This window comes from Crocodylus porosus, unplaced genomic scaffold (genome assembly GCF_001723895.1).
Source record: "Crocodylus porosus isolate Cpor-Errol unplaced genomic scaffold, CroPor_comp1, whole genome shotgun sequence".
Lineage (NCBI taxonomy): Eukaryota > Metazoa > Chordata > Crocodylia > Crocodylidae > Crocodylus > Crocodylus porosus.
Window position 1 is genome coordinate 8,424,332 of NW_017728939.1, and position 27,980 is coordinate 8,452,311.

The following is a 27,980-nucleotide window of genomic DNA, read 5'->3' on the forward strand; positions in this document are numbered from 1 at the left end:
TCTCACTCCGGCCCGGCTTGTGTTCCGGAAAACTTTAACCCTCCGGCCGGACTTCCGGGTCTGATCCCGGAAGTTGGACGCCCCTCCGGGCTTTCTCCCTCGGGCCGGGTCCCGCGGGGCCTTAGCCCCCTCACAACCTCCAAAACCACTTTGCAGGAGGTTTGATGAGAATCACCACCCCTTCCCCCTCGACTGGGGATCCCCGAACCCTACCTCCTCCCTTACTGACAGCACTCCCGTCTTCAGCCCCTAGATTCCTCCCACGCAACTGGACTCAGGCTTTGACGGTGTTCCTGGAAAGCTCCCTGCAGGGTGAATTGTGGGGCTCATTTGGTTTACTTTTGGAAACAGAAAGGAGCCAAGTGAACCCTGGGGCTCTGTCACCATTTCAAACCTTCTCTCCCCTTCCCAGCCAGCAGCACGGGGCCCAATGAGCCCCCCCCAATGCTTGCCTGTAACCTCTGTCCAGCATGTCTTCAATATTAGGCTGCCAGGGTTCATCCTGTAACACGTCCTGCTCTAAGAGATGGCATAGCTGGCAACACCGCAAGCAGCGCAGCGGTGTAGGGAAGGAGCTTGGTGCAAGGAAACAGCAGAATGGCAGCGGGGCCAGGAAGAAAGCCTGGGGTGTGGAGGAGAGCAAGAGAGCAGCGTGGCCTTCCCCGTCCTTGCACGCAAGACAACACGGAGCGCCCTGGAGAGCAGAAGCGGTGGCTGACCCATTAGGGATCATGAAAGAAGTGGTAGCAAAACACAAAGACCCTCCCATGGCAGGAACCTCCCAAACTACAAGGCATCCTAAAGCCACATGTGGTCCTTTGAGCCGTGGCTGAGGCTAGGGGCTGTTGGAGTGCAGCACAGAGACGCCTGCAGGCAGAGAGCACGTGGCACTTGGTGAGGCTGCTTGCACGGTGCCCTGCAGGGGCTGGCAAAGGTCATGCCAGGCTTGCGCCAGCTTCCTGGAAGCTAGTGCTGGCTGATTTCAACAACGGGATCCCTTCCACCGACACCCCCCAGTGCCTCCTGCTGAACCTTGAAGACGCCATATCCAGCTTAAACCTGCTGCCTCCTCTGCTCTTGCAGCCCTTTTCCAAGGGGCCCGAGACACCCTTTAGGGAGATCATAACTGCAAGCCGCTGCCCTGAGCAGGATTAGTCTCAGGGTGCTCAGCAGAAGGGGTCATACGGAGCGAGCAGGGACCCCCAGACGGGCAGGGCTCAAGACATCACTTACCTTCACCGAGTAGCTGGCCCTTTGGGCTCCCAAAAGCCATTCCCAATTCAGCATTAAGCAGCCAGCGCCCATCAGATGCGTGGCCTGGGGCGTTAACTCCTCCATGCACAACCAGCGCAGGGAGCAGGTGTGTTTCCACATACAGCGCATTCCCCCTTTACTGGGATTGTGGGAATCGATGCACATAGCTCTCCTGCTGCCTTCGGGGAGTACGCTGCAGCTTCTGCCTGGGGCAGTGGCTTTTGCCAGGACCTGGCCCCAGCGCACAGAGCAAGCCCAGTTACAGGAAGACCACTTCAGAGATTTTGCCCATGTCAGGCTTGGCTGCAGTGAGCCGTCACCAGAGGATACCCTCAACACTGCCCTCCAGTGACAAGCACAAGAGGAAGGAGGGATGTGGGGTCAGAATTGGGGCCCATTTGGGAAAGAGAAGGAAGGTCCTGGCCAGGCCTACAGGAAGGCAGCTGCACCCCTGCTGCTTAGGGCCGCAAGCTCACCAGCGCGGGTATGACGAGCCCCCCTGGCACAGACACTGCTAATGCTGGCAAAACTGCCTCTGCTGCTTGCTGGTGATTCTTACTCCAGTTTCTTGAACACGGACGTGCTCAGAACTGGCTCCCAGGTCACCCGCCTTTCCTCCCAACTGGCCACCTGCTCCTTGCACTGGGAGGAGAGCATAGGAGCCCCCAGGCAGCTCCACCACACTGCGCCGTTGCCTCTCCCTGCAGGCAGGGCTCCCGGCTCCCCCCAGGTGGTTGCAGGGGAAGCCAGCACCATGAGGCTCACTGTAACCAGGAAAACATCCTTCTCTGCCAAGAGGACAGAGGGCGCATCTTGCCATTTGGCGCTGGGCAGGGCGGGGAAGGGGAAAAAGAAAGTGCAGACACATAATCACATTGCTTGCGTTGCGTTTCTATTAGCTATGAAGACACATACAACAGGCCCCGGAGACAGGCTTGCTCCGTGCCACAGCCAAAAAGAGCTGGGGCATTTGTAAGAGGTTTCACAAGGCAGGAGGAGCTGGAAGGGGGTCAGGATGCAGCCTGCAGGCCTTCTGCTTAACGAGCCTTGCGGAAACGAGGCATGGTCCCAGCAGGCCGTAATACATTCTCTGGCTCAGCAAGTCCCAGTTTGTGCTGAGAGGCAGAGACCTCCCCGCGCTGAAAGCAGCAGTGGCCAAAGCAAGGGAAGCAGGAGACAAAACCAAAGCCGAGCTCTGTGAATGAGGATGTTGCACTGCTCAAGTGAGAGCACCTGGGTGATGGGCAGATGCAGGATTCCTGCTCCATGAAGACCAGGAAGATTTTGGCTTATTCAGCCCTGTTTCAACTCGAAACCCATGCCAGCCACAAAGGGCAGTGTCGTACCAAGACTGGCACTCGGCAGCACCTCCCACTGGCTGATCTGGACAGCAGCGACGCCAACGGTTCACACGGGTCCCATGCAGGTATCTACGGAGAAACTACTAGAAGAGCCAATGTCCCCAAGAGAAATATGGAAGAGGGAAAAAAGAATCAGAGCTCTCCCAGCAAACAGGTCCATGGAGACACCCTGGAGAGCTGTACTGGTCAAAGGATGATGCAGAAGTATGTCATGAGCTAAAATGTTTGAGCCCGCAAAGCATGGCAGAGGCAGAGGTCTGTGCTGAAAAGGAGGGAAGTCTAGAGCCATGGGCAACTGAGGCAATCCCTTGAGCCCTTGCTCAGGAAAGGCTGATGTTGGTGATGAGATTTACCCACATCAGGGATTCTCTGCACATACGGGCTGGATGGAGCATCTCACAGCCTGCCCATCCTGAAGGGAGATGGCAGGGTGCCGTCCCCACAGGGAGTCCTCCAGTACAGAGCAGTGGTCGCTCAGACAGACAGAAGACGACGGCGTGGATGTCTGGGGCAGGCCGCTTGCAGAGGGGCTGTTCGGAGTAAAAAAGCCTGCCCTAGCACCAGGGCACCAGCTTGGCCCAGCTAGCGGAAGGTCCATGCACACCCAGCTCCCGGCTCAGTCCAGGGCACATCCACGATGATCCCAGGCATGCCACGGCAGGAGCGGGGAGGCTGAGGTTTCCTCTTCATGGCCCCCTGCTTTGAAAACCCACCTCACTTCCAACTCAACACCAGGGGGTATGGTCCTTCCACAAGGAAGAGCAATTCAGACCAAGTGGGAGACCGACCTGCTCCCTCACACACCCCTCAGACACTCTTGTGCAAACACATGGGAAGCAGACCTTTGGATTAACTGTTTAATACACTTGTACGTGTGTGCGTATAGCATAGAGGCAACTGTGAATGATAAGGCTATTGAGACATTGGGAATAGCAAGGGCCTGCCTGGGGGGGTTCTGGGAAGCCCAGACCACCCACAGCTTCCCTGGTTCCTTCCACAGATCAATTCTGTTCTCCTTCCAACCTGACTACAATGCAGAGACACAGCTGTTTGCCAGGGAAGAAAACAGGCAAGCCAACCCCAGCAGCCCCAGTCCTGCCAGTGCCCTGCCCACAGCCAGGCTAGTTTTAAATTAAGAGGAAAAGGAGAATCCAAAGTTAGGGACCACTCCAATCCTCCCCACCTCTGCTTTAGTGTTAAAAGCATTGCCACTGCAGGTGGCACTATGGACATTTCCAACCACCTGGATGAGACAAACTGGGGTCAAGGTGGGGGACTGGGGACATTTGTGCATCTCATCTCCTGGGCTACACCAGCTCTTGAAGGAGCCTGCAGCCCCCTCCCTGTGACAAGGTCTTTTTGGGGAGTGGCCGATGAGCGGAGTCTCCGCATACCAGACAGCCACGCACACGCGGGGATGTGGGTCAATCTAGTTTATATAGATCCATATATAAAAGTGTGTGTTACCCTGCACAGTTTTATACGTTAGATATATATTAAAAATACTCCAAAAGCCTAAACTGGAAAATCTCGAAGCCCCGCAAAGGCCAGGCTCTCACCCCAGCCCAGGGCCCAAGGGAAGGACATTGGATCAGTCTGTGAAACATTCATGGTCCCCTCCCTTCTCCCACCTCCACCACCACCTGCCAAACGAAGGGCTCAGTTGGCACAGTGAGCGCACTCCTCAGTCTCCGTCTGGCCCAAAGCTCCTATGCTCAGTTCCCCGGGGTTCTCTGCCAGGTCTGTGCTGTGCAGCAGCTTCACGGGAGGAAGACAATCCTCAGCTAGGCCCCCAGGTGCCGGCTCAGCCGAGCTGTCCCGAGATGGATCCTTCAGGGGTTCTGGTACCTCTGCCTCAGCCTGGGGCGTGTGGGCACACAGGTCCTGTACCTTCTTGTTCAGGTCGTTGCGCTCGGTCTGGAGGGCTCGGCACAGCTTCTCTAGACGCTGGATTTTCACCTGCAGCCCCTCCAGCTCCTTGTCCCGAAGGGTTTTCTACATGGAGAGACGACAGCCCCTGAAGCTGCGGGAGCACAGTGCTTAGGCCAGGAGGGGAGTGGAGATGGCAAGGGGAACCTTGAGTGCTCAGAGACCCTGACACCCACAGGCTATCACTGCCACCTGCCCCTATGGGATTGAAGCAGCCGCACAGACCCATGTCACTCTCAGCCAAGTGCCTTGTAGCACTGAGTCACTAACCCTGGCTTCCCTGTGTGCAGAGAGGGAAAGCGATGCCCCTGAGGACCCAGCAGGTCTGTGACATGACTGGGAGCCATACTCCAGGTCCTCCCCTCTGGCCTGAACACAGACAGAGACAAGCAGCTTCCCCCATGGCCCTGGAGTCACGCCATACAGAATGCAGCATGGTCCCCACATACCTCTTCAGCCATCTCCAGCAGAGCCTTGTTGCTGCTCTCCCAGCGAGATCGGTACATGGTGGTCTCTTTCTCCAGCTTCTTGATCTTCTTGGTCATCTATTGAGTCGCAGTAAGAGAAGGCAGAAAGGCAGGGGATGAAGGGGGCAAGCATGTGATCGCTTCTAAGGCACCTGCCTTCCCAGAATACAGTGCTGGATACCAATGTCCTAAGTTGTCACAGGACGTTGTTCCGGTACAGTTCTTCTACCTTTAGCTCTCTCCTCTACACGCAGTGGTCAGTGTCACCAGCAGGGACCAAGTCCCAAACACCACAGGAGATGGCCTGAGCCGATCCCAGCTTCAGCTCCATCCTCTCCTGGAAAGCCTCTAATACAGAGACAGCCTGTTCCTGCTATGCCTAGACCAACTACCCTGCAGTCTAGAGAGCCTGGTCTTCCTGCTAAGGGCAGCCAACTCCGTCCATGTTACTCTATGAAGAGCTGGGAACACTTGGGGATGGGAGCAGGCAGTGGATCCTGCATACAGAGGCCCTTCAACCACCGCTCTGGTAGAGGGACACGTTTACATACCTTCTCCATCTCCTGTTTGAATGTGGTGAACACCTCGCTGCTTTTGGAAAGCGTGTTCTGGAACTCCTCAAACTTCTCAGTGTAGAGGGCCAACTGCAGGGAGAGAGTGTCACAGCTCGGCACCACTGACCAGGGCTTCCCCACCCAGCTGGACCTTCCCTGTTCACAGTCCAACCTGGGAGGGGCTAGATCACAGCTGAGAAGTCAAGCAACTCTCTTGGGATCTGGTTCTAGCCCCAGCACAGCCCAGGACTCCGAGGTGAGACTTAGAGCACTGACCTCTTGTGTCTGGTGCCCCAAGCTGGAGGGAGGAGGACAAGCTTTCCTTTTCCCCTGTGGAACTAATCCTGCAAGGGTGCTGCGCACCCTCAGCTTCCACTGACTAGCAAAAGTCAGGCCAACTAATATGCTGATTCTCAACCTACGGGCCAGGACCTCCTGGAGTGCCACAAGATCCTTTGAAGGGTGTCATGAGGTATGACAAGATAAGCAGGTAAGTGCAGGCCCAGGCTCAGTCCCTGCCAAGCCCCTCCGCAAGGAGGTCAGCACTGTAATAAATAAAGGTTGGAGATAAGTCCCATCTTTCTTGTACTATAAGCTGCCCAAAGCCTCTTTCTGGGAAGCGAATCTACTAAATAAATACATAAAACAGAGGCCTCTGCCCTATTTCAAGGAAGTAGAAATAAAGGGCCTAGGGAGAGAGGCTCATCGCATACAATGCTTCTTGCACTGATACAGGCCTGCCAGACTGACGTGCCCAGGCAGACATCCCGGCCCCCTCTCCTTTCTTGTGGGGAGGGGTTTCCTTCTAGCTCCTTGGTGCAAGATGGAGGGAACAAGAAGAGTTAGGGAGCCTGGGTCGTGGTACCTCACCTGCTGCTTCAGGTGGGTTTCCTGCTGCTTCATCAGTTCACACATTCGCTGGGACTCTACAGCCTCTTTCAGCAGCTGGAAGAGAACAAAGGAGACAAGAGATGTTCACTTCCCAGCTCCCAGGCTCTAGGGCAGGTATGGGTTCAACCCAGATCCTCCAGGGTCAGCTAGCCCCAAGCCCCGTCACCTCAGCAAGGACAGGAGCTAGGCCTGACCCCAGCTTTGAAGCACACACCTGGACTTCCCTTGCTTGGGACAACCTCCTCCAAAGTGGCAGGGGGACCATCCCTTGCAGAAGATTCTGGGCCAGGACACCCTGGTTGAACCCAGCCAGGCAAGTCCTACATTCCAGCAGGCCAAACAGTCTCAGAAAAGCATCAGCCAAATGATTCCATGCAGCTCGCTACAAGAGGTGGCAAAGGCCAGCACTTACAAAGTCCTTCTCCCGCTGGTGTCTCTCCTCTGCCTCCTTCAGCATCTCTTGGGCCTGCTGAAGCTTGGCGTCCACCAGCTGCTGCTGCAGGTCCTTGTGTTTGAACACTTTATCAATGTGCTACAAGGGGAACACACAGCTGTCACTCCCACACTCCCTGAGCATGCTACCAGCTACAGTGTGCAGGGAACTGAGGATCCTTCAGCCCCCTGACTCGGCAAGGGAGGGAGCTCACACTGGAACACCTTCCAGCAGCTGGGAGGCAGAACTCCCTGTTCTCATACTCCTGCAACCGCTGGCTTGCTGCATGGGGGAAGCTGCTTCAGCTCCCCGTGCCTCGCGTTCCCTGTTTATACAGTGGGGCAGCAACCTTATGGATTCAGTTACGCCACACTGATCCCAAGGGGATGGAACTGCTGCCCTAGTCAGGGCAGCTGTGAGAAACAGTTATGCTCTAATGGACCCCCTGGGCTCACAGCACCAGACAAAGCAAAGACACAGGCTGTTGAACAGCTTTCCACTGCCACCGATACATCTGTGTCCCAGGGCAGAAAGGGCAGAGGAAAGGGAGAAGGGCGAAAGGAAGCAACAGACACAGGCTGGACAAGCACTGGAAGAAGTGGCCTGGGGAGGGGCTAAGGTGTTTAGAGGTCTGCGCTGCCGACACAGTATTTGAGTGGAACTATCAGCACAAAACAGTCATCTCCCAACCTTCAGGAAACCAGCCCTTGTGTTGTGGGGTGGGGGGTGCCCCAGGCCACCCTGGGAGCTACACCCACCTCCTCCCGCAGCTCGTACTGCTCAATGAGCTTCTTTAGCCGCTCAGCCAGCTCCATGTTCTCCTGGCGCAGCTTGGAGTTCCGCTCGTTGTGCTGCTCCATCTGCAGCTGGATGTCGTTCAGTGTCACCTGGAAGTGGGATGTCACCTCCTTGCGCTTCTCCTCTTCCTCCCGTGCACGCTGCACCCCTTCCTCCTACCGGTGCAGAGAGATCAGTGTCAAAATCCTCTGGCAGTGCGCACGGGGGCTGACTGGACACCCTGCAGTTTACCCCAACCCCCTGCCCAGGCCAACTATAAAGCCCCACCCCCCTTCCCCACTGCTGCCAGCCCAGCCTGGCCTGGCATCCCTTCCCCACCTCTGTCCAACAAAATGTCCGCCTGAAACAAAGCTCAGGCAAGCTGGACCAATCAGACCTGGCCCTCACAACTGCCTTGGCTCTGGGGAGGTTTGGCCATAGGGAAGACAAGGCTGCATCTCTGAGTGATATCTATCACCAGGCTGTGCAGAGAGGGAGCTGCACCGAGAGGATCTCATATAGGTTATACTGCCCACAAGCAGCAACCACAAGGTACTGACTACAGCCTGGTAGTCCCCAGTCCATGACTGCTATTCCAGGCTCCCTTCTCCTGCTTTTGTCTAAGACAGCTTGTGCCAGGAATATCTGCCCAGAGCTGCAATGCTCTAGCCCAGCAGGGCTTTTCTAACAGACATACAAGGTAAGCCCCACACCCCCGAGTGCCACTCCAGTCTCCTTTCCCTGCCTGATCGACTGCTCTGCTTTCTGCCCCTGCCCAGTCTGGCCTTCTTTCTGCTCCCTGCCCCTCTGGATCTGCTATGTTATGCACTGAAGCTGTCCATAGCAGTTGATCCGGATTGGACACCCCTACTCTAACCTATTATAGCACCCACTGGTCCAGACCACCTCACAGTCCTGCTAGATGTGATGAAACCCCAATCTCCTGCCTGCTATGCCAGAATAGAAATGGCACAAGGCTGGATAAGCACATGTATAGGCCGGCACGCACAGCACCATGCTCTGATCAGCTCATGCCTTCACCCAATGAGGTCAGACCATTGATCTAATGAGCTGAGATGATCCACATGCTCTCCACGGGGTGGGAAGGAGCAGGCACTTGCCTTGAGTGTGCGGTTGTGCCTCTGGAGCTCCCGGCACAGGCTCTCCAGTTTGCTGCGAGCCAGGATGGCTTTGCTGTGCTCACTCCTCAGGTGGTCCTTCTCTTGTATGTGCAGCGTCTGCTTCTTCTGCAGGACCCTCATCTGCCTCTGGGAGTTGCGGTGCTCCTCCAGCTGCCAAGAACAGACACACAGAGGAAGAGAGGAAGAGGTGAAGCCAAATGGATGATGGTCATGCCCCAGGGAGGCCTGCCAGGCCCCCAGGAAAACTATATTCCAGAGGAAAACCAGCAGCGTCATGGCACAACCAGCCCCTGCAGGAGTGATACAGGCTCACGAAATGCATCATTCCTCCTACACCAGTCCCTGTAACAGCAGGGTCCAACACACTGAACTCTGCATGGGCACGGCAAAGCAGGCCAGGCTGTGCCAAAGAGGACAGGTACAGTGAGCAGGCCAGGCTGCCTCCCTGCAAGGGGATAGGAAACTGCCCAACCCCTTACTGTTGGGAACACAGGACTGGAGTCAGAAAGGGAAAGACAACGCATGGCTCAGGACCCCGCGATTTGGGACAGAGACAATTAGGCTGGGGGAGGCACGGGGGAGAACCACCCCATGACAGCTTGGAAGCAGCACTAAGAGCAAGGCACTAAGAGCTCCTGAGCTTTATTCTCTGATCCAATACCAATGCGCCACATGGCTATGACAGTCTGGCTCACCCCGCCCAAACTGCAGATCACTTGGCTGCCTTCTGTCCTGAAAATGAGATGCCACAAAGGTTTGCTGATGTGGGGAGTGTGAAATAGCCAAGGCCTGCACTGTCAGCAGGATGGCTCACCTGCGCTAGCTCGCTGTGGCACCAAGGCCTGCAGTGCCTTTGTATGAGCTGGCTTAATCCATTTCCAAAGGGGATTAATCCAAACCGCACTGAGGCAGCAAGGGGAGCCAGGGTGCAGCTGCTCCAGCAGCAGCTTGTGCGTGCTGGCTTCTCTGGGCTTTCTCCCCATTTCCCAAAACATCCTAGAGCAAGTGCCACTCAGCAGCCTCACAGGAGTTGAAACAGTGTCAGCAAAGCCCGGTAAGCACCCTGCAAGGGGCTTCAGGGGAAAGGGGGGACATCCTCACTGCCATTCACTGAGGAACAAAGCCCAAATGACTTTGTGGATGTGGTACAGCCACTGGACCTAGCCGTTGTGGCTTCCAGTGCCTCAGGCCCTGGACCCCAGACCACATTCCTTCCCCTAAATATAAATTACTTCTATCACACGAGAGCCAATTCCAAGGGAAGCACCCAGCCGCCAATAAACTGTCATGTGGAACAGCCTGGCTCAGAGCCACCACACAGGGACCAGTGCCAAGAGGAGTCCCAAGTGGTGCTCAGAGCAAGACCCCTCAAGTCTGAGTCCAGAGATGGGGGCTGGGGTCCAGCCTAGGGAGACCCCTCACATCCTCATCTACACTACAGGCAGCATCTAACACTGGAGCCAGCTGCTCTGACCACCAGGAAAGGAGTGGTGCCCTGCAGCACAGCAAGACAGGAGAGAAAAGGCTCTTTATAATGGCCACATTCCCCAGGCTGGCTGCAGAGGCTAGGCTCTGAAATCTTCCCAGTACAGATATACCAAAGGCTCCTCTATTGCTGCTTGGATGTCTACTGAACAGAAACTCCCAGTGACCACTGGAAACAGCTGAACCCACCAAGCTGCCTTCACCAGGGACCCAGTTGCACTGTTGAACCTAGCAAGCAAGAGCCACCAGGACTCCAGAAAGCCATTGACTGATCTGGAAATAACTGCACACATGCATGGGGGTCACGCCTCTCGACTGGGGGAGTAAGGACGGGTGCCCATCTCCTTCCCATCAAGCTGGCAGTGAGGCTGGGAGCAACGCCATGGGGACTGACCAGTTCAGCGTATTTCTTGCACAGCGCTGCCAGCTTCTCCTCCGGGGTGCTAAGTGTGTTCAGTGTCTGCATCAGCAGTGTGATCTCCTTGCCTGGAACACAGGACAGAGCAAAAATCCATTTCAAACAGAGCTCCTAGTCCCAAGGCACAGAGGTGGAGCCTGAGAACCCCTGCCGAAGCAAGCAGCTAGTAAGGTTTCCCAAAGACATTTGTGCCTTGGGTGACTGTAAGACGGTGGTTGAAGCGGTCTTCTTGGACAACGGACGCAATAAACCTGGCTTAAACTCCCTGAGGCACCACCAACTTCCTGAGTAACCCAGGGCAAGCCACTAAGTCTTTGTGCCTTCACTCTCCATCCATGCAGGATTAGTGAGGATAAATATGTTAAAGCAGAGGTGCTCATATAACAGTAAGGGAGATCAGCAGAGACCCAGTGAGAAGGCAGGACAAGTAACCTGGTGCAGGTAGGACACAGAACACATGGGCAGCTGGGCAAAGAACTCCAGAGGTCCTGGACTCCCACATGCATGTCTACACTCTAACCACCCCCTCCCCAACCATGGCAGGGAAAAGAAGCTTAGCAGGCAATTTCATGTTCACCTCATGTCAGAGTCATGCCACATAGGTGCAAATTAGACAGGCAACTGAACACTCACTCCACATGCTAATCCTGTCTGGATGGATGTCCAGCAATATCCTTCATTGCCAACATATACATAATGCAATTTACTGTACTTGCATATTCAAGCACAAGAATTATTGGGAGAGTTTTTAGGATCTGACCTGCACCCTTTTATTGCATAGAGCAGGCGCCTACAGGAAGCAAGGGGACAAGCTTCAGTCTCTGTGTGCATACTGCTGTACACATCCACCCTGGTACTAAGGGAACACAGAATTTTCAGCAGGGCTTGGCACTGGTCTGTGGCTTCACCACAGGGGATGAGTACACAGACACGGACGCTATCATGCAGGGACTGGGTAGGAGCCCTATCCCCCTGGATTTAGCTGCTAAACCAGCAGAGGTGAAATGCCCCGTCCCCAAGGCTGGCTGACCCCGAGGTCAGAGCCCCTACCAAGCCCCTTGGCTTTTTTCTTCTCCTGGGCCCGTTTCTGGTCCCGCTCCCCGCACTCGTCGCTCGTCCGGAACTCCTCGGGCCCCTTCGAGCCCTCCTTCTCCCCGTTGATCTCTGGGCAGCCTGGCTCCTGCTCCCCGTTGCGTGGGGATTCGCTCCGGCACTTCTCTGCCTCGTCAGGCTCTGCAGGCTCATTCTGCCCCCCATCATCCCCAGGGCCCTCCTGGCTGGCATCCACACAGTATGTGTTGAGGATGTCCTCCAGTTGCCTGCTCAGCTCCTCAGAGACATCACAGATGGCGGGCTGGGAGCCCTTTGCTTCCTCCTGTCCAGAAGCTGCGGGACATGGGAGAAGAGAACAAGCACATGACACCTACTTTCACAGTCTCCATCCTCTGAGCATGTCTCTGCTGACCCCCTACAAGCAGAGAAGCGGAAGAGCTTCCTAAGCATGTAACACCCCAGTGCCAGCTCCACTTTTGGCTGCATCAGCCGCTTTGTTCCGATGTTAGGGGAACATCTGTATCACTATGCAGCTGCCCTGACCACAGAGATGCACCACCCTCTTTTGATCTTGGTGGCATGACCACGCTGCCAAAATCTGCTGGTGGCAAAACTTCCACTTGCCTGATGGAAATAAGTGCAGCAGCAGTTTTCCTTCACAGGCACAGCCTGGTAATATACACCCCTGGTGTGACATTTTAATAATACTAATGATTTGGGATTGGACGTAGGTCAGAGACAGCCTCTATGTGCCGCCTTGCCAGTGGAGATCTACACAGCTCTCCTGCTGAGAAGCCTCAGACCAGATCTCCTGAGGACTGGCAGCCGCTGGATCTTCAGCTATTAAGCTAACGTGACTCATCAGATCCCATGTTTGCTAGCCATCGAAGCAGAAGGCAGGCCTCAATTCAACCAAGCACTGAGCTGACTCAACAGGGCTTCTCCAGCCGGAGGGGTAACTTTTACCACATTGAGAGAGGGGCAGATGCCCTGGCTTGGGGTGGGAGTAGCTCACACGACTGGACAGAGAAGCAGAGCAGGCAGTTTTGCACACAAGGTCCCAAAGCTCTGAGCAACAACTAACTCAACAACAGTAAAATAACTGTCAGACAAGACTCCTCCCCTTGTACCCCACACATGCAGTCAGTAGTCAGAGATGTCTTAGGATGCACAAACCCAACATGACCCTGGTAGACTCTGCCCCTAATCCCCCCCGACACCAGGAAACAGAAGTTAGTTATGATGCCCACCCCCAGCCTGACCAGAAACGCACCCTCCATCTTCCCCTGCATCTCGCTGGCCGGGCTTTCGGCACTGCCATCAGGCTGGCCTACCAACTCCCCAGCGTCAGCGGGCGGCGCAGCCTCTGGTGAGTTGCCCTCGGCGGGCACCAGGCTGCTGCTGGGTTTGGAGGGGCTTGCCAGGGCCGCGGCTTTGCCCTCCCCATCCTGGCTCTTCATCGTGGCTCCTTTCCCCGCCGTCTCGACGCGCCCTGCAAAGAGAGGAGCACCTGCTGCCTCCATGCCCGGGACTCGGGCGGCCGTCGCCACCCTGCTGAGGGCTCCCGAGCAGCCGCAGGGAAACCCCGGCCCCAGCATGGCCGAGTGCCCACATGGCAGGGCCCCTGGGGGGTCACCACCATAGTAACAGGGCCGTTGGGTGCCACCAGGACCCTCCCCCAACAGCTGTACCCTCCTCTTCTCCCCCCACCCCCCGCAGACCCCGCCCCCAGGCCCCGCGCAGGGCTGCGGGCCCCGCGCCGCGGTGACATCACGCACGCACCCCGTGACGTCACTGGTCCGACGTGTGACGTGGCTCTCCGGGCTCGGTCAACCAGCGAGCGAGGAGCCCCGCTCCCTTCCTAGGCCGCCACAGCTCGTCCCCCGCCAGTCGCCCGGCGGCCCCACTGCCTCGGCGCGGCTCGCAGCTGAGAGGGAAGCGTCTCCGGCCCGGGTCGCGGACCGTGTCCAGAGCGCGCATGCGCCGGCCCCGCCGCCAGCCAATCCGCCTGCGAGGCGGCGCGGCGCCTGCCGGGAAACGCCGGTTGGAGGCGGCAGTCGAAGCGGGAGGAGGGCGCGACTACAGCTCCCGGCAGGCCCCGCGGCAGTGCCGCACTACAACTCCCGGCGTCCCCCGCGGCAGGATCGCACTACAACTCCCTCCGTGCCCCGGAAACAAGCCAGCACTACAACTCCCAGCAGGCCCCGGGGCCCCCACTACAGCTCTTGGGGCAAGGGCAGCTCCCTCACACTCAGCTGAGCGGGAGAGGACGTGGCCCGCAGCAGGGAACCAGGGGCAGCAGCTGGAGTCAGGCACCATAACATCAGTGCTTAACGTGGACCCAGGCAGGAGCTGGCTTCTACAGGACCCTGCTCTCATGTGAGCACAGCCGGCAGCACGAGCTGCCCCAGGGCCCCTATAAGAAAGCTGTGGAGCCGCTCCCTCAAAATCCAATAAATTAAATGAAACGTATGCAACATTCCCTCTGCATAACTGCAGCGAGGCAGGGGTAGGGTTGAAGCTCAGCTGGGCTGGGGGAAGGGAAGGAGAGAAGTTGCAGGGTCTAAGGACAGCAGTGTTATCATACTTGTTCCTTCCCCGTGGGGCTGGAGGTGGCAGGCGCAGCCCACTGGCTGGACGCTGGGGTTTATTGGCACGAAGGACAGGCACGTACAGCTACTGGTTAGGTTTAAAGAAAGCAGAGAGGCCAGGGCCTGTTTCACCCCTTTCGTTTAGGCATTAATCATACACACCTCTGCCAGTCTATTCCCAGGTAAGTTCCCCGTGTACACCAAAGGGCATTAGCCCGGCCCCCATTGACACCGGTGTGATGCCCAAAGTTTCATAAAAGAATCCAGAGTCGGCAAGTATCCGGGATTGTAGAACAGGTTCTTTATTTATGTTGCATCTGTTACAGTGTTGGAAACCTAAGAGAAACACACTTTCAACTCCATATCAAGCCAGCTAGTCTGTTCTAGACTTGGGTGGGCATCCTCTCAATCCACCATGGTACAGCTATGCCATAGCTCTAAAGGGGGACTCACTGAAGAGAGCCATATTATTTGGCTTCATTAAAAAATAAATAAATAAAAAAATCCTTACTTGGAAAAAAAAAAAAAAGCCTTTTAAGATACTGCAGTGGCTACAAGTCCTGCATTCAGGCTTCTGAATGCTGTACTGGAACCACAGCTTACCACTGCCCTTGCTTTTGCCACACGTGCTAGCAGCTCTATAATGCAACCCATACATGAGCTGGTTACTGAACTAAAAAGAAAAAGAAAAAAAGAATTTAAAAGAAATGAGTGTCTTACCAGCTCCACTCAAGGGTGTGGCCGTCTGTGGTTTAATGTTTTGACATGCACTTACATAACAAAATGTAAGTAAGTACATAAGTACCATTTATGGGGTTTGTAACTGGTTGCTTCTTTAAGACAAAAAAGGACAGAAAACCTAAGTCTCCAGCTTCTTTTCTGTGAAGGATCCAAGAGACAAAAAGTTTCCAAAGCGCCATTCACACTTCAGTGACTCTTTTTCTAGCCAGCGTTACAGTAGCTACTGGTCTGATCTGGTTTCCACCCCTCCCCCTCCCCCCAAAAGAAAATCCCAATTCACAGTTTGTCAATGGCCACAGCACTGTTTGCAAAAGTCCCATTCTTAATTAAAAAAAAAAAAGAAAAGAAAAATATTTTACCAGATTGGTCTGGAAAACAGACTGTTGAAGAAAGGCCCTATGCTCTTGATGAGTTACCCTTCATTTATTCCCACACCAATTGCATAGACAATGAAGAAAGCTAGAACCCAAATATTACTGCACATCTAAGTTCTACTATCGCTTACAGGTTTTCCTTCAATAAAGGGCTCAGCCCGCTTCACAGGGAAGGGTCTCTTGAAGTTACTGCACCAGCTCTTTTGCCAACAGCAACTGCATATTCTGAATACAGTGATCTGTACTGTATGGGTCAAGAACAAGGGTCAAATCTTAATGGATTGGGGGGGTGGGGGTGATGTGAAACCTCCTGGATGCAAGCCGAAACCCTGTCCTAAACTTAGGGAATGAAACACCCCACTCCATGTGCTAAAGAAAGAAATCTTAGGCCCAAACCTAGTCTTTGATACTAATTATGACTCAGATTTACCAAGGGCCAGAAGATGAAAGCTATTCAGAGCTCTAGGCTAATTAATTCTAGTAGTTTCCAACCTGCGCAGCTGGAGACGCAAGTAGTCTGGGATGTTGTGCACTTAAATGGCTCTTTATGAGTCAGTCCAAAGGGACTGATCTCATATGAATCAGCAGCCTCTAACCCCAGCCACTCCACTCATCACTTAGAGGACTGCCAGATGCAATTACATGTTCAGAAGAAGACTGCCATCAAGAGTGCAAGCTCAGTGCTAGGACTGCTCTGCATTACTGCACATGGGCTGCTGTGCTTCTAGAATAGCAAACAGACAGAAAAATTGCAGCGCGTACATCCCAAGACAAGCTGACAACTTCAGGGAAGAAAAACCTTCACTTGCTGCATTGGTCAAAGGGCAGAATGGTTCCTACCAAGAAGCAGCTCTGAGTCTTCCAATTTCCTAACTCAAATTCCTTTGAAGACCAATCAAGAAAAGTATTTTGTTGATAACTGCACCATACTAGCATGGCTTTCCCTAACGTAGGTAAATATGGGATCAAATTAAAGCCAGACTGGTCTAAATCTAGGACTAATGGCAAAATTCAGACTAGTCCTTATGCCTAGACCTTTGCCTCAATATAGCTTTCAAAGTTTGACACCTATAGTGTTATAATCCCATCACATTCTGGGACTCAGTTCAAACATAGTGGCTGCAGTGGTCATCACCACCCCTCGTAAAGGCGGCCAGAACATTCCTGAATGCAGACTGGACTGCCAGAATGTCAGGCAAAGCCAACAGCTGCTGGGAAAAAAAGGCTGTGCTGTCTGAGGAATTGTTGAAGAGGAGAGGCTGAGGCAGGATTTGAGAACTAAAACTCAAAGAGTCCTTCAAGTTGACACGTGCAGAAGAGATCATGGCAGGAAACCAAGGCAAGGGATTCAGCATCGTTTGTACAGATTAAGCTTTAAGCAAACACTTCAAGGAGGTGCAAGTGTCTCAGTTTCCTGCCATGGTCAAGTATTAAATACCAGAGTGCCAACAACAAAAGCACTTAGTTGGAAAAACAATGTGTCAGTTTAAGGAAGGATCCTCAAGCAACTCTCAGTATCTTCCATGCCTGTACAGCCTTCTCTCTGGGTTACAGAGGTTTTTCCTCTAGGTAACCAGAGGGGAAAAAAGACAACCTCACCAGCCCCAGTGGTCAAAAGTCCCTTTGCTAGCTGAATGATGAAACCAGACTTGATATCAAGCATCCACTGGGTACCATATGTATTTACCTGAAAGAGTTACAGGATTGAGTATCATGGTCTATGTAGGGGCAAGACACCCTGGAAAGTGCCAGCAAGCAACTACAGGCTAGCAGCCCCAGAGGATATATATTTGAAACTAAAAAAGCCAGTAGAAATAGAGGATTTAAGATGCTCAGGTTGCTGACAGCACCCAAGTAGCATTGAGGTCAACTGAATGTGTTAGCATAGTTAAGTGCCACCATTGCATGGCAGTGAAATACTGATAAAAGTGATTGTTCAAAGCAGATCCATAAGATGTATGGCTGAGCCTCAACACCTCTTCTAGATCCACATGGCACTTGTGTGAGCCAAGAAAAAGATACTGAAGTAGTTTGAACACAGGAAAAAGTGAATGTTAAAAAAATATACATATCTCTATCAAATGGCACACCCCCAAACAGGGACCTTGGGGCCTGGGGAAGGCTCACCTAAAGTGATGCCAAGAACCAACAAAGGTTGCTATGCAGGTCAGGTTCTCCTGCACTCTGCAAGGAACAGCTTTCCCAAAGCCAAGCCTGTTCCCCAGCCCCAAGTCCAGAGTTGCAATTCACAAGAGAGCAAAAACAGTGATGCCCTTCTCCCAAGTTTAGCTGAAAGAAGAGAAGATTGCCAGGTGGCAACAGATGCATCATTTATAACATCTGTATTGGCCACCAGAGATGGAAGCCTGGATGCCAGAAAGGAAAAGACAGTGGTGCTGGGACACAATAGCAAGCCTGATAGGTAGTCAAGGAGCAGCAAAGACAGGCGCTAGCAAATTTTCATCAGGGTTAATCCTGCCTTGCGGGGAGAAGGCAAGAAGGGTGGGAGATGGGGCTACTTGGTGCCTTTTTTTTTTTTTTAAACCAACCATTTGCTCATTTCTATACAAGCTGCCATATCAGTTCCAGGAGAGAGAAAAAAAAAAAACAAAAAACCCAATGCTGCAACAGGAGGCCTGGACTCTCTGTTGCTAAGGGAAAGCTTAGAGTCAACGAGGCACTGCATTGAACAGGAACGACGCCTGCTGTCAAGGAGGAAGCAAGCTACTCCCAGCAGCAAGGCAACAGAGCTAGCTGAAACAAAAATCCATGCTTACCTCTGCAGTGGCTGCCACAGCTTTGTTTTTCTGAAGCGAGGTACCGTAGAATCACCTCAATCTCTGCCCTGAAACAAGTCTCCCATTTAAAAAAAAAAAAAAAAAAAGAAGATGATTGTGCAATAAAGATGTAAATGCACCTTCATACTGCAGTGAACAGAACTGCAGCAGAGCCCCGTTTTTAAATGGCTGAGGTCAGCCTAACGCAACTAACGCCCGTCCTCAAAAGTGCATTACATCAGGAAAATAAAGTTACTGTAGGTAACTCAAAAGGTTACTTCATTGGTTTCACCTGCATCTCAACAGAAAAACAAAAGGATCAGATTCCCATCTTAGAAAGATATGCTCCTTTCACCGCAGATCTAATATAGCACTGCGGTCAATTTGCCATGCCAAAGAGCAGACAGATGTAACAGCAGCTTCAAGATGTCTCTGTCATCAGGTAAATGAATTGGACCATGGACCACTGTGCTCAGTGGCTTTTCAAATTTTCTCTGTAAGGTTTCCACACAGAACCCATCTGGGGAAAGGATAAATTGCTGGCTTTCATTTGCCGGATGAGGAGACTCTGGAGAACCGATTCGAGGCACACCTGCTCACTGAGCAGGGTTCAGGATCAGCCAGCTCTCAGCCACCCAGTGAAGTCTGCCTGGTGGCAGGTATTGCATCTCAAAACCTGATGAGGGATTGCATATACATGCATGCATGCATGCATGCAATTGGGATGCGGAACAGAAGGAAATCAGAGAGACTGTTTCAAAACCAAGGACAGTTGTTCTATTTCCTTGGCCGACGGGATTAGATTAGTTCAGAGACTAGAAGGGGGGGAAATGCAACTGAACATGTCGGTCTCTGGCTGAAAAAGGTTTCACTGGCCAGAGAACTGTTCAATCCCACATGAGAGAAAGAAGCATTTAGCAAAATTCACCCAGACAACCTCCAAGAGAACTGGAAATGTGAGTGCTGTTCTGCTGAAGACCATCACCAGAAGAGTGAAGCCCATTCAACAGCTGGCAATGTCTACCGATACACCACTTGATTGCATGGGATCAGATCAGGCTAAGCTACCTGCAAGGTTTAAAAGTAGCCTGAATAACATGCCCTTTTGCCACAGCCAGCTGGAAGGGGGGGTTCTCTCCAAGACTACCTTGTACATGAGAACAAAAACTTCTCCCCCCTGTCAAAAAGCATCCAGGTTCTTTAGTTTCATTTAGGCAGGCAAAAACCCTGTTTCCCTGAATGAGAGGAAAGATGACACAATTGCAGTTAGGATGATGCCAACACCACATTGCTGTATAAGATTCCAGGAGTAGTCTGCCAACATGCTGATGAAGTCTGTGGTCTAGTTTTCTACTTAAGACTTGAATTTGGATACAAATTCAGCTCTCTCCTGCTTCTCTCTTCCATCAATTGCAATGTCAAGTGCCTCCATTAAAGAAAAAAAAGTGTAATTAATGTGCTCCCTTCTATAAAAAGCTACCTCAATACCTAGTAACACTGAATTACACAACGAATCTTCTTTTCATAAAAGCTTCAATTAACGAGTCTTCTCAGTGGCAGCAAAAACCAGCCTTTAAAGGTTGGTTACCTGGATTTCTCTCCACTTTGCTCAATGGGAGGAGACTCACATTGGCAACAGGAGGTATGTAAACAAGCCAAATGGCTAGCATAGGGACCCGGATGAGCCCTAGCCATATGCATTTTTAAATACAAGATTTGGCCTCATGTTTTTCCAAATAGAGCTTCTAACATCACTGTGCTTCCCAGGAGCCTGCACTCCTTACTAATTTTTCTAGAGAGACTGACTGCAATAGCACAGCACCAGTACTCTATGGCTAAGATTCTCCACCATGCTACACTTAATATTAATACCCTGTCTCCAAACCTGTCCTGCAGCAAGTGGTAAAACCTTTACACATTAGATATCACTCTAGCCACAGCCAGGCCTCAATCAAATGCACAGATGTAGTTTATTTGTTTTCAAACAATGAAGGACTTGTCAAATTAGACTTTTTTTGATTTTGAATTACTGGCACCAAGGCTTGTCTCTCACCCGCTTGAATTTCCATTCTCAAAGGCTTCAAAGCTTGCATTTGCTTAAGACAGCAATAGGGAGGGTCTACACTGCAAGTCTGTATTAAGACACTTCAGGGGACCATGTTTCTCCCCACACCCCCATCCCTTCAGTCTCAGAAGTGTTTGTATTCTCCACAGCCTACATGACATGTGATACCAAATCTTGGTTAAGTAAACTCAGTCTGGTTGAGGAATTTAAGACAACTCTATGTTTGCTTATACAGTACATGAGTGAACAGAGGAAAAGAAGCAGGACAACCAGTGAGTGAGTTTACAGACCATCATTTCCAGGTATGCCTGCCTCACAGTATCCTATTTACATAAATTACAGAAATTTCATATATATTTTTTCTCTGAAGCCCAATTAGACAAATATCTACCTATATATAATATATAAAAAATACAGAGATTTGACTCTTCTTTTTGAAGTAAAATGTACATGATCCAACTGTGAGCAGGAGGTAATCCTGAAAACTCAGGTCTTATGTTACTGAAGTTAACACTGCACACAATGCTGTCAAGTGTAGCTCTTCCTCCCCACCCCACAAAAGGTCCCGCCCCACCCCATCCAGCCAAAAGAAAAGCCAAAAAACCTTTTAACATGTTCTCATGAAAAAAAAACAAACCCAAAAAACAAATTTCAAGTAAGGATGAAGACGGGTTTTCACCATTTCAGTTCTGCGACTTCAATCAGTAGCAACACAAGTGAAGCCTGTGCAATGGCAGCTGTGCTTCCTCTTTCAAAAGGAAAAAAAAAAAAAAAGGAAAGAAACAAAAAGAGACCACCCAGACAGCTCCCCCACCTCTTTACAAAGACCATCTTTGGGGTTTTGTTGCTTTTTCTTTAAATATCACTAACAGTTCTTAAAAAAAAAAAAAATAATAATAATAATAATAATAATAATAATATTTTTAGACAACAAAAGGGAAAAATCCTTCCCCGAGAAAAGTCTTCCCAGCAACGGGGAGAAACCTCCCATTTTTCCTTTGTCCATTTACAGGGCCCAAGTCCAATGGTGCTGTCCACTGAAGGAGGGTCATGAAAAGGCCAGGGACTAAACTTTGCTCTTGGCAGATTAGAGAGTCTTTAATAAAGAGTAATATGTGCAAAAAAAATTTAAATAGATCATCCCAAGCGTCCAGGGTTAATGTTGTCAGAAGAAAATGCTTACTTCCAATTTCACTTTTTACCTACACCCCCACCCCGTCCCTGCTGAAATTTCATTTAAGTACCAGAGGTAAAAAAAGGAAAAAAAAAAAAAGGGATGTTTGGGAGATTACCACAAAGAAAAATGAGAGGTGCCATCAGTTACCTCAGTGTCCTTCCTCCATCCCAGTGCCCTTCCTCCATCCCAGTGCCTGCTTAAAGACATGTATGCAGCAGCAAAAATAAAAAAAGAAAGAAAGAAAGTGTGTAAGAAAAATCCCCTTCTCTCCATGAAAAGAAAACATTGCTTCTAGCATTTTCTGGAGGAGGAGGACTCAATTCCTAACAGGTGGAATGGGTGTTTGCTCCTTCTGTTTGCAAGGAGGGGGGATGGGACTATCTGGCTTCTCCCAGTTGCTTTCTGGCAAGTTTGTGGTGTTCTTTTCCTCTCTGGTCACATTATAGCTGGAAGCCTTCCATGGGGGCCTCAGGTTGCTGGAAGATGAATTGCTGCTGGTTCTCATCTACCTGGGGAGCCAGGGTGGCATCATCATCCTCTACTCCAAAGTAGTGCTCGATCAGGTCAAAGGCCTTCTGGTAGATCTCCTGGTTCTCATGGCTCTGCAGAAATTCAATCTTATCCAAGCCTGGGGGGGAGAGAAAATGGAGTGGGGCAAAACTGAAGGAAAAAAAATCGGCGCACACGCTCCTGCCCTACACCCATCCATCACAACTTGTAACCACACGGTACCACTTAGGCACCATTTGCTTACTTTGCCTTTTGCCTACAGGCTAGAATATCTATAGGAAATGTAGCCCCATTACTCCTGAACTGCTTCTGGATTTAACCACCATCTGTCTTGATCTAAGGGGCTGGACTAAGTTTTCAGTAAGCAGCACAGTAGTCCCTATTTGGAGAGTCTGGCCACAAGGCACATGTCTCACTGGTCAGATCACTGACAGGACATCCACTGTGCAGCCTTTTGACAGACAAAATGAGGACAGCTCTTCATCCAAAGGAGCTTGTGCTTTGGAAAGACAAATGAGTGGCAAGAGTGGTGGAATTACAGGGTAACAACTTCATGACAGGAGCTGAAAATATCTTAAATTTTCATTAAGGGGCTAAAAATCAGAGCTTTGCAAGCTTGTGTCACTGATGAAGTGAGCTAGGGGTTGTAAAAGCTTATACTTCTACAAGTCAATATTGGGTTAAAGAGAACTTCTAGAGCCCCCCCCCGCCCCCACCCACGCAAATACTCAGAGAAAATGGAATACAATTGTGAGCAGCATTTTCCAAGCCACATTCTACATTACCTTTTATTACAGGAGATAGAACACCAACAGCCACTAGGCCATTGGCAGCCACTCACCATATGCCTCCTCAATGAGGCTGCAGTAGGGGTTGATGCCTGTGCCGCTTTGCTTGGCTTCCTGCTCACCAAGCCGCAGGATATTTTCCAAACCATTCAAGGCCACTTGAACAATCTTGGAGTCCATGACAGTCAGCAGGTCACAGAGAGGTTTGATGCAGCCCAAATTTACTAGGTACCTGTACAGAACGCACAGGGAAGGTAAGCCTTCTATTTGGCCAGATGGGAAATGGACACCATGGTAAATTCAGGGGGTTTAGGAGAGACAAAAGGCAGGTTAAGAAAAAACAAAACAAAACAAAAAAAAACACACACACACACCAGTTTCTGTAAAAGTACCAACTAACAGAACCTATCCGTCCTCACCACTAGTTCTCAAACCTGTTGCTTAGATGCTTCAGTCTGTACTTAAAACAAAGTCAGGACTCTTATTTAGTTTGCCAGTACTTAATCCCCATTGAAGTAGGTGGGATCTGAAGATGCAGCTGAGCATCTCAAAACACAGCTTGCTATTTTAAAAGAGCAAGTTGGATCTGGCCTCGCCTGGCTTGTCCAAGTTGCCTGAACAGCAAAAAAAGGAAACCGTGAAGCCATGTTAGTCTGCATCACTTGTAGCATCAACACACTAAACTGACAAATGCATTCATGACGAATTCCAGTGAAACATGACCAGGTTTAGGTGACTTTACAATGTACTTTTAATGGCTTAGCCCAGGGGTGTCAAACTTACAGCCCAGGTATGTGTTATTCCAATAATTTTCAGATATCAAGCCCCCCACATCTCTTTATTCTTGAATACCATTTTCCTACTGGTCTGTTTAGAAATGTAAAAACATCCTTAGTGGGCTTGCGCATAAAGAATCCATACTGCACATGAAAAGAAATGAAAGTTAATGTAAGCGAACTTAGAGAAGCAACATTACAAGGGCTTCTCAAATCTCATTTAATACAATTTTCATATTTCATATGTTTGAAAGAATATTTTAAACCAAGGCAAATGCTTGATGCATTGTGGGGTGAAGGGCAGGGAGGAGAGAAAAGGAAAACTTTTTGGTGCTTCTTTGGGCTTTGATTTGTATCAGAAGCAAGCCATTAAACATGGTTTCATGCAAATGATGCACACCAAATGCTTCCAAAATTAGAAGGCCTGTAAATCCACTCTTTGCATGGCACAAGATGTTTAAAACCAAAATATGGCTCAACAGATGTTATTTACCTAAAGAAAAGTTACTCTGCACCACACACTCTTAAAAACACAGATGACCAGAAAATCTGCTGAACACCAGTTAGTGTTGAGGCTGGTGGTAGGTCTTTAAAATCCTATACAGAGTCTCTCAAATGACACACCTACAAGCATCAGTTAAAATCAGCTGGCATTCAGAGGGAAGTTCCTCACAAAACATTCATTTTTCAAACTTCTAAAACAGGCCACTATCAGAAGTAACATACCCACACAATTCTTGACAGCGCTTATGTTCAGATATTAGCCATACAACTGTCAAAGCCAGTGGGGAAATGCAGATAAAGCTCTGGTTCACTTCAGAAGTGAGCCTCTTGGCCTCTCCTTCCACAAAATCCAGTTTTATGCAACTGCACCCTGTGGCACTCTGATATTGGCATGCTCCTGAAATGTTCGATGCTAATGCATCATTCCATGGTGAGCAGAAACCAAAACCAGCACTAGTAAGTTATCCCCTCCTGAATGGCTACAGAGTAGAAATGCAGTCTTTGACAGGAGGTATGGTAAGTCTCAAAATACATCCTGGAGCTTCTCTTCAGAGATCAGAGATGGATGGTACTGGGAGCCACAGCAATCACTGATGGCAAAACACTTCTCCACAACACCTATCAGTTCAGAGGCAGAAGACAAATAAGAGCAAATCCTCTATGTACCTGATCTGTTCTGGCGTTCCTCCTGATGTTGCATTCGTAATAGCCCATGCTGCCTCTTTCCTCGTACGGAACTCTGCTTTCTGCAAGATTTCTATCAGCACTGGGAATATGTTAGCATCTATGACTGCCTGAGGAGAGGAGCAGCAAGTAGTATTTAGATCTGGCAACATGGTACATAGAAGACAATCAAGCTGTGGAACATGTACTTCTCCCTTTACCCACCCATCTTTGGTATCAATGGAAAGGATGCAAATATGCTTTCTCTACCATGTGTTATCAACACAAGACTTTCAGCTGCATAGCTAGAAGGGCAAGCGCAGCCCCTTATTGCATTAGCATCACGGAAGGACTTTGAGCCCTGTCTAGGTCTTTAGATTTAGGTCCTTAATTCTTTAAATCTAACAATGTGTCCCTGTTTAAAAAAGCACCCTAGGTATACAGCAACTTTGGAATGACAGAAGAGAGACAGATGCGATCCCCCTTCCCCTTATTCACTCAAGGATCAGTGTCTCAGAGCTCATTTCCAAACCAGCCCATCTTTGCAGGAACAGATCGTCTTGCTTGGATGTCTAGCAACATCTAGATTCAATCGAGTGTATCAGTTATTTTAACTGTACCTAGAATTAACTTCTCTGGAAAGGGGGAACTGGAGTATAAAGGCCTTTGAATTCATATTAAAAAACCCAAACATATAAGCTTGGTCTCAGCGCTACTTTCACAAACTAAGCAGCATCACAGATCAGCCCAGAGAGGGCTCCAGAAGCTGTACCTGTATTTGCGCCCTGTTTCCAGCTGTGATGTTAGAAATGGTCCAGCAAGCTTCTTTCCGGATTGACTCCTTGGGGCTGCTTAATAAATGAAGGAGGCAGGGCAGAGCTGAGCAGTTCAGGATCACCTGAAGAGAATTAAAAACAAAGGGCAAGACCACACCATTAAGTCCAACACTTAGTTATTGCCTCCCTGTGCTTCTCACACAGTCTGATATGAGGTTGAGACACCTTCAGAGTCTTATAAAGAAACTTATTCTCTTGCCAGAGACCTGCCTGTGAATAAGATATTCCATTGTGTACCACTAGGGGGAAAGAGAACCTTTCCTATCCTTGAGGAGGAGACATTCCAGTTCCAAAGGGGGAAGTGGCATTTGGGGAACAGGACACAGAGGGAGAAGCAAACCTTCTTCTGCTGCATCTTGCTCCTCAAAGAAGACCTAGACCTCTGCTTGGACACCAAAAGGATGACATTTCTGTGACTGGAGTCAAGACTTCTCCCTTGACAAATACTGGCTGCAACACATTATTATAGACTGCGAGCCATCACATTTATCAGCCTGATCTGGAAGCAGTCAGGCATTTTATCATTGCAGCCTCAACCCGTGCTATTTATTACTATGTTAGAAGGCACTGCAGAGTAACACCTGTTTGAAACCCTTCATTTCACCACTGTTAGTAGGGCTAGTATACACCAAGTCTCTCCTACCTCTCCCCAAGCATAGGTTGTATCAACCCAGACTCTCCTGTTTCATAAAGACCATGCTAGCATTTGTCTGCAAGTCATCTGCTGACAAAAGCCACGCTTGCTTTAAAGCAGTGTTTCTCAGCTCATGGATCACGACCCAAAAACAGGGTCGCAAGAATATATGAAAGGGTCGCAATCAAAACTTTAAAAATGTATTCTCTTTTAAAGAGAAAAACCATGGGAAACTGTGGCTTTTCCGTTGCAGGTTGGCAGAGTTTTAACCTGCAAGGTGCTGCTTTGGGCCTCCCCTGCCCCACACACCCATCCCCTGCCCCACACACTGGGGGGCTAGGGCCAGTGGGTCAGGAGTGAGGGGCACTGGGTCGGGACTGGGCAATGTTTACAAGTGGGTACAAAAAAAGGGGGGGGGGAGGGGAAATCACTGCTTTAGAGAGACAGGGTGTTCCAAGCCAAACTGTTTCCTGACAGTGCTCCGATAATGGATTTATATCAAGGATCTATCCCTCCTCAGTGGGGATGAGGATTTGGTAATTTCTAGCTCCTTTCCCCGCTTGGACCTGAATACAAAAGTCAGTCATGCTCCTCACCTGGGTTTGGATGTCATCACCCGTCACAATGTTGCCTACAGCTCGCAAGGCTGGGGAAGCCACTTTATAGTCGTTGTGCCTATAGGACGAAGAGTGAGAGGGTTAAACTCCAGTTATCTTCCATGCACTAAGAATCCCACCTCCTCCTCTGCTACCACACAAATAGCCACAAGCAGCAAAATTCATTCAAACCCCACGGACAGTCCTTGCTCATGCAGGGAAGAAGACAGCTTTCTTCATCCATTAGAAAGAAGCTCCAGCATAAATGGTTTCCTTTTCACCTGCGAGTCATTAGTAAGTCTGCACCTTCTTATATGCCTCTTCCTAATGTAGTGGCATTCAGTTAATGGTCCAATCAGAACACTTTGCTATGTGCATCCAAAACTCCTTTGAAAGTCTGCCTACTCTACAAAGCCTTCACTTTGCAACGCGCAGGCTTTGAACTGATCACCACAAACAGATCAGAAGTAGTGTACTGAATTACTGGTCAACTGTATGGAAAACCTTACTCATTTTTTTGATAGGTATTTTTGTCCTTATACTCCAATCTTTCCTTTACTTTGTAAAAAAATATCTGTAAACAAATTTTAAAAGCATTAAAAGAACACAGGCTCATTGCATTGCCTGGCATGAACCACAGCCTACATACCTATATGTATAAATCCTGGCCCTGAGCGCAAGGATGAAGCTAGTGCATTAGACTAGAACTATCCCGTGAACCACATGAAACATTCTTCTGCATAAGAAAGAACACTGGGGTGTAGTCCCCAAATGGCAGATGCTCCCACACACCATCGTTACTATATCATTCTGTTAGTGCTGTAAAAGTTTTACCTCCATAAACAAAAGGTATACCAGAATAAGCCAACACCCATGTTTACACAGGCGGTTCAATTAGGTCTTTACCCCAGATACTCACATTAACAGCTCCACCAGTCGTCGGCACACTCCAGAGTCTATTACTGCTTGGATCTTCTCATTGGGGCCATCTGATAAGTAGGAGAGCGCCCAGCATGCATCTGCCAGCAAGTCAGAGTCGCTGCTGAATAATAATCTGGACAACACTGGCAAGCAGGGAGACACCTATAAAGGAGTCACCATCCCCCCCACCCCAAAGAAAAGAGTTAGAAAGGTTTCTGGACAAAAAGCCCCATAGCTTTGTGTGCAGATAAGACTTAGCTGTG

At 50.2% G+C, this 27,980-nt stretch overlaps 2 protein-coding genes across 2 annotated transcripts in view; both read right to left on the reverse strand.

Moving 5' to 3' along the window:
- Positions 1 to 2,124: 2,124 nt before the first annotated feature.
- On the reverse strand, positions 2,125 to 13,737 carry TXLNA (taxilin alpha). Its single transcript, XM_019547807.1, has 11 exons — positions 13,547 to 13,737; positions 13,038 to 13,256; positions 11,762 to 12,097; positions 10,688 to 10,779; positions 8,788 to 8,958; positions 7,648 to 7,842; positions 6,869 to 6,988; positions 6,436 to 6,510; positions 5,563 to 5,655; positions 4,994 to 5,089; positions 2,125 to 4,610 (listed from the first exon to the last, which is right to left on the reverse strand). Exons 2-11 carry the CDS (start codon positions 13,222 to 13,224, stop codon positions 4,275 to 4,277), a joined length of 1,701 nt encoding a protein of 566 aa, XP_019403352.1. The 5' UTR covers positions 13,225 to 13,256; positions 13,547 to 13,737; the 3' UTR covers positions 2,125 to 4,274.
- Positions 13,738 to 14,634: 897 nt separating this feature from the next.
- KPNA6 (karyopherin subunit alpha 6) overlaps positions 14,635 to 27,980 on the reverse strand; it is a 37,016-nt gene continuing 23,670 nt past the window's right edge. The window contains exons 9-14 of the mRNA XM_019547826.1: positions 27,716 to 27,879; positions 26,797 to 26,875; positions 25,503 to 25,628; positions 24,734 to 24,861; positions 22,841 to 23,019; positions 14,635 to 22,117 (exon numbers count right to left, since the gene is read on the reverse strand). Of these exons, the coding sequence (XP_019403371.1) occupies positions 21,930 to 22,117; positions 22,841 to 23,019; positions 24,734 to 24,861; positions 25,503 to 25,628; positions 26,797 to 26,875; positions 27,716 to 27,879 (864 nt within the window). The 3' untranslated portion in view covers positions 14,635 to 21,929. The remainder of the gene's footprint in view (positions 22,118 to 22,840; positions 23,020 to 24,733; positions 24,862 to 25,502; positions 25,629 to 26,796; positions 26,876 to 27,715; positions 27,880 to 27,980) is intronic.